The sequence below is a fragment of the Octopus bimaculoides genome, chromosome 25 (assembly GCF_001194135.2).
Source record: "Octopus bimaculoides isolate UCB-OBI-ISO-001 chromosome 25, ASM119413v2, whole genome shotgun sequence".
Classification (NCBI taxonomy): domain Eukaryota; kingdom Metazoa; phylum Mollusca; class Cephalopoda; order Octopoda; family Octopodidae; genus Octopus; species Octopus bimaculoides.
In genome coordinates this window covers 20444861-20448677 of record NC_069005.1, presented here as the reverse complement: position 1 = coordinate 20448677, position 3817 = coordinate 20444861, and the positions used below count along the sequence as shown (strand labels likewise).

Genomic DNA, 3817 nt, shown 5'->3' with positions numbered 1-3817 from the left:
TGTGTGTGTGTGTGTGTGTGTGTGTGTGTGTGTGTGTGTGTGTGTGTTATGTTTGTCCCCAACTCTGCCACTGTTGACAACTAGTGTTGATTTGTTTATGTCCCCATAACTTAGCAGTTGGGATAGAGAGACCCATTGAAAAAGTACCTGACTTAAAAAAAAAAAAATAAATTGCTTGACTAAACCCGTTGAATGCAGTGCCACAGCATAACCACAATCTTATGACTGAAAGAAAAGAAAAGAAACGATGAAGAAGAACACACACCTGAAAACACCAACTTCTCATTCACTTTCAGCCATGAAAGAGGAAGTAAGCATAAAAAAGAACAAATCAAGACAAACACCTACGTGAATAGCAAAATAGATACATCTCTGACTGTTTGTTGGCACTCCGTCGCTTACAACGACGAGGGTTGATCCGATCAACGGAACAGCCTGCTCGTGAAATTAACATGCAAGTGGCTGAGCACTCCACAGACATGTGTACCCTTAACATAGTTCTCGGGGATACTCAGCGTGACACAGTGTGACAAGTCCGACCCTTTGAATTACAGGCACAACAGAAATAGGAAGAAAGAGTGAGAGAAAGTTGTGGTGGAAGAGTACAGCAGGGTTCGCCACTGCCCCCTGCTGGAGCCTCGTGGAGCTTTAGGTGTTTTCGCTCAATAAACACTCACAACGCCCGGTCTGGGAATCGAAACCGCGATCCTATGACCGCGAGTCCACTGCCCTAACCATTGGGCCATTGCGCCTCCACACATCTCTGACTATGGATCCCTATAAGACCTCACCTCTTCCTCTTTTCTTTTCAGTTCTTCCACCTGCTGCTTCAGTATTTCTTGCAAAGACTTCTGTTGCTCAATCCTCTTCTCCTGCTCCATCTGCTCTTTCTTGGCTGCAGCCTTCATTGCCTCCTCCATTTGTTGCCTGTAGGTCTCTTCTTCTTTTGCCTTCTCTTCCACTTGCTGTAGTGGTTGTGAGAGGAAAAAAAAAAAACAAGAAATCCTTGTTAAAACAACTCAAAGTTTTACAAAAACTAGAAAGAAATAAAGCAAATATGTTTCACCGGACGTACAATGTATGAATGATAGTATTAATGCATTGAGAGGATAACCTGATTAATAGATGGTTCATACATGGTGTGCAAAAGAGACAAATGAATGGTATGGGACATGTAATGCAAATCAAAGATGATAGATGTACTTAAATTGAATGGAATCTGTGGAAGTGATGTTCACAACAATATAATAAGCATAATACACTAACAGGTGGTGTAGAAAACAAATAGATGTATTGGTATAATGCTCGGGAATTGAAAAAGTCTTTAACATTTCGAGCCTATGCTCTTCCACAGAAAGGAACACAGAAAGAAACAAGGAGAGAAAAAAAATGTGTGTAGTGGTTAGCGATCTATCAGAAGTGCCAAGCTCTAACTGTGGAGGGAACCTGTGGAAGTGGTAGACCCAGGAAGACAGGAGACAAGGTGGTGAAGCACGATCTTCAATCCTGGGCCTAACAGAGGTGATGACAAGAGATCGAGACCTTTGGCGATATGCTGTGCTTGAGAAGACTTGTCAAGCCAAGTGAAATCATAGTCATGGCCATTACCAGTGTCATGTAAATGGCACCTGTGCCAGTGGTACGTAAAAAAGCACCTGTTACACTCACAGAGTGGTTGGCATTAGGAAGGGCATCCAGCCATAGAAACCATACCAAATCAGACTGGAACCTGGTGCAGCCCTTCTGTTTACCAGTTCCAATCAAACCATCTAACCCATGCCAGCATGGAAAGCAGATGTTAAATGATGATAATGATGATGATGATGATATATACAGGGAGATCAAAAATGAAAATAAAAATAAAAACAACAAAAGTCAAAATGAAGCCCACAGTGAATGTATGAAGTTGATTCTCAGTTTAAGATGAAGAAAAGATGGGTAACAGAAAGAGGAAAGGAAGGTCCAGAGAAAAGGAAAAGAATAGTCTAAGATATATATATATATATATATATATATATATATATATACATATACAGGCACAACAGAAACAGGAAGTAAGAGTGAGAGAAAGTTGTGGTGAAAGGGTACAGCAGGGTTCGCCACCATCCCCTGCCGGAGCCTCGTGGAGCTTTAGATGTTTTCGTTCAATAAACACTCACAACGCCCGGTCTGGGAATCGAAACCGTGATCCTATGACTGCAAGTCTGCTGCCCTAACCACTGGGCCATTGCGCCTCCATACATACATACATACATACATTACATACATTACATACATACATACATACATACATATCAAAAGGATGTGTTATAACACTATTCCACATATACAAAACACACCCGTACCAACAATCCAACATACCTCCATCATCAGCTGCCCCACTGATATCATTATGATTTCGACATCTGGGCACTATCGTTCAATCCGGCAGTGTCAACAGCACTAAAAGAAGTGCTGTTTGGGAACAAACATACCAAAAAACAAAACACACAACTTTCAAACACATTTACCCTATGTACAACAGTATTCAATCAAATATGGGCAGGATTAAACTCTAACTTTAAAATCAAACTACAACAAGAAATACATAATTCTATGTATATCTGTATCGGAATTAATAATAACCTACAATGACTAAATTATATACTAAATAACGACCAATCTTTAAGTCCATACAAATAATAATCCCACCAGTCTTCCATAGTTACTACTACAATAACAGAAAGTGAAAGCTTTATTTCAATTCTCTCCAAAACGAAAACATGACTGAATTTAAATATATATATACATATATAACTGGCTGTGGTGGCTGGAATTCAACAGAAGCAAACTTGTATATTAACAAGACAATTAATAATAGAGAGAGACAGACAATATGGAAAGGAGTGTGGATAAAGAAAAAGAATGGAAAAATGAAAAGTTAACAAAAATTGGATTATTTTTCGCATTATTGAAAAGACATGTAAATACAGTAATTGCAGTGTCAAATGTAATACAACTAAATTAATAATAAAATATTCAAATACAGGATGGATGGAACAGCAGGGAATAAGACTATTAGGGCTAAACCCTTTAGCATTCACATTATTCTGACAGATGTATTGCTTATTTACTCACATTGTTTTGAATTAATCATGCATCATCTTGTAGCTTTGAGATTTTGATGATGTGATGGCTTATTATTACAATGACATTGTAGGGTAGATGCGAGAGGCCAGATCTGGCTGGTTTGGATGTAAAACAGAATATTTGGGCCAGATATGGCCAGTTTAAATACTAAATGGTTAAGAAAGATAGTCTAACTTTCAAAATATGTATGATCAAACACAGTAAAGTTGCTTTTCCTTCCACAAATATACTTGGAAAATAAGAGTACATCTTATTAACCAATAAATATGGTAACTGTTAGAGGTAAGGCTGATAACTTTTGAGCAAAAAGGAATGTTTGTGTCTACCAAATGATATCAATTCCACAAGACAACTTCTTCAGAGCTGGAAGCATGATAAAATGCATCCAGTCTACATTGTAAGATATACACAACTAAGTTGACTAGTTTTCTCTGTTGTTGTGTATGTGCTGGATGATAGAGACATTTTGAGATCTATTCAAACCATACCAGCATTGAGAAGAAAAAAATAGATGTAAAATGATAATGATGATGGTGTGTGTGTGTGTGTGTGTGTGTGTGTGTGTGCACGCACATGCGCGCGCAGTAATTTAGAACTAGGTAGAATGTTCAGAAGAGAGTTTAGTTGGTGAGTGTGTTTTTTAGGATGAGATAAAGAGAGGAAGGGACAATGCTTCAGCAAATGAATG

At 38.4% G+C, this 3817-nt stretch overlaps 1 protein-coding gene across 1 annotated transcript in view; it reads right to left on the bottom strand.

The window, feature by feature from the left end:
* Nucleotides 1–3584, bottom strand: part of LOC106873148 (trichoplein keratin filament-binding protein) — a 27854-nt gene extending 24270 nt beyond the window's left edge. Inside the window, exons 1-2 of the mRNA XM_052976759.1 lie at nucleotides 3118–3584; nucleotides 792–965 (exon numbers count right to left, since the gene is read on the bottom strand). Coding sequence (XP_052832719.1) covers nucleotides 792–920 — 129 coding nt within the window. The 5' untranslated portion in view covers nucleotides 921–965; nucleotides 3118–3584. The remainder of the gene's footprint in view (nucleotides 1–791; nucleotides 966–3117) is intronic.
* Nucleotides 3585–3817: the final 233 nt, after the last annotated feature.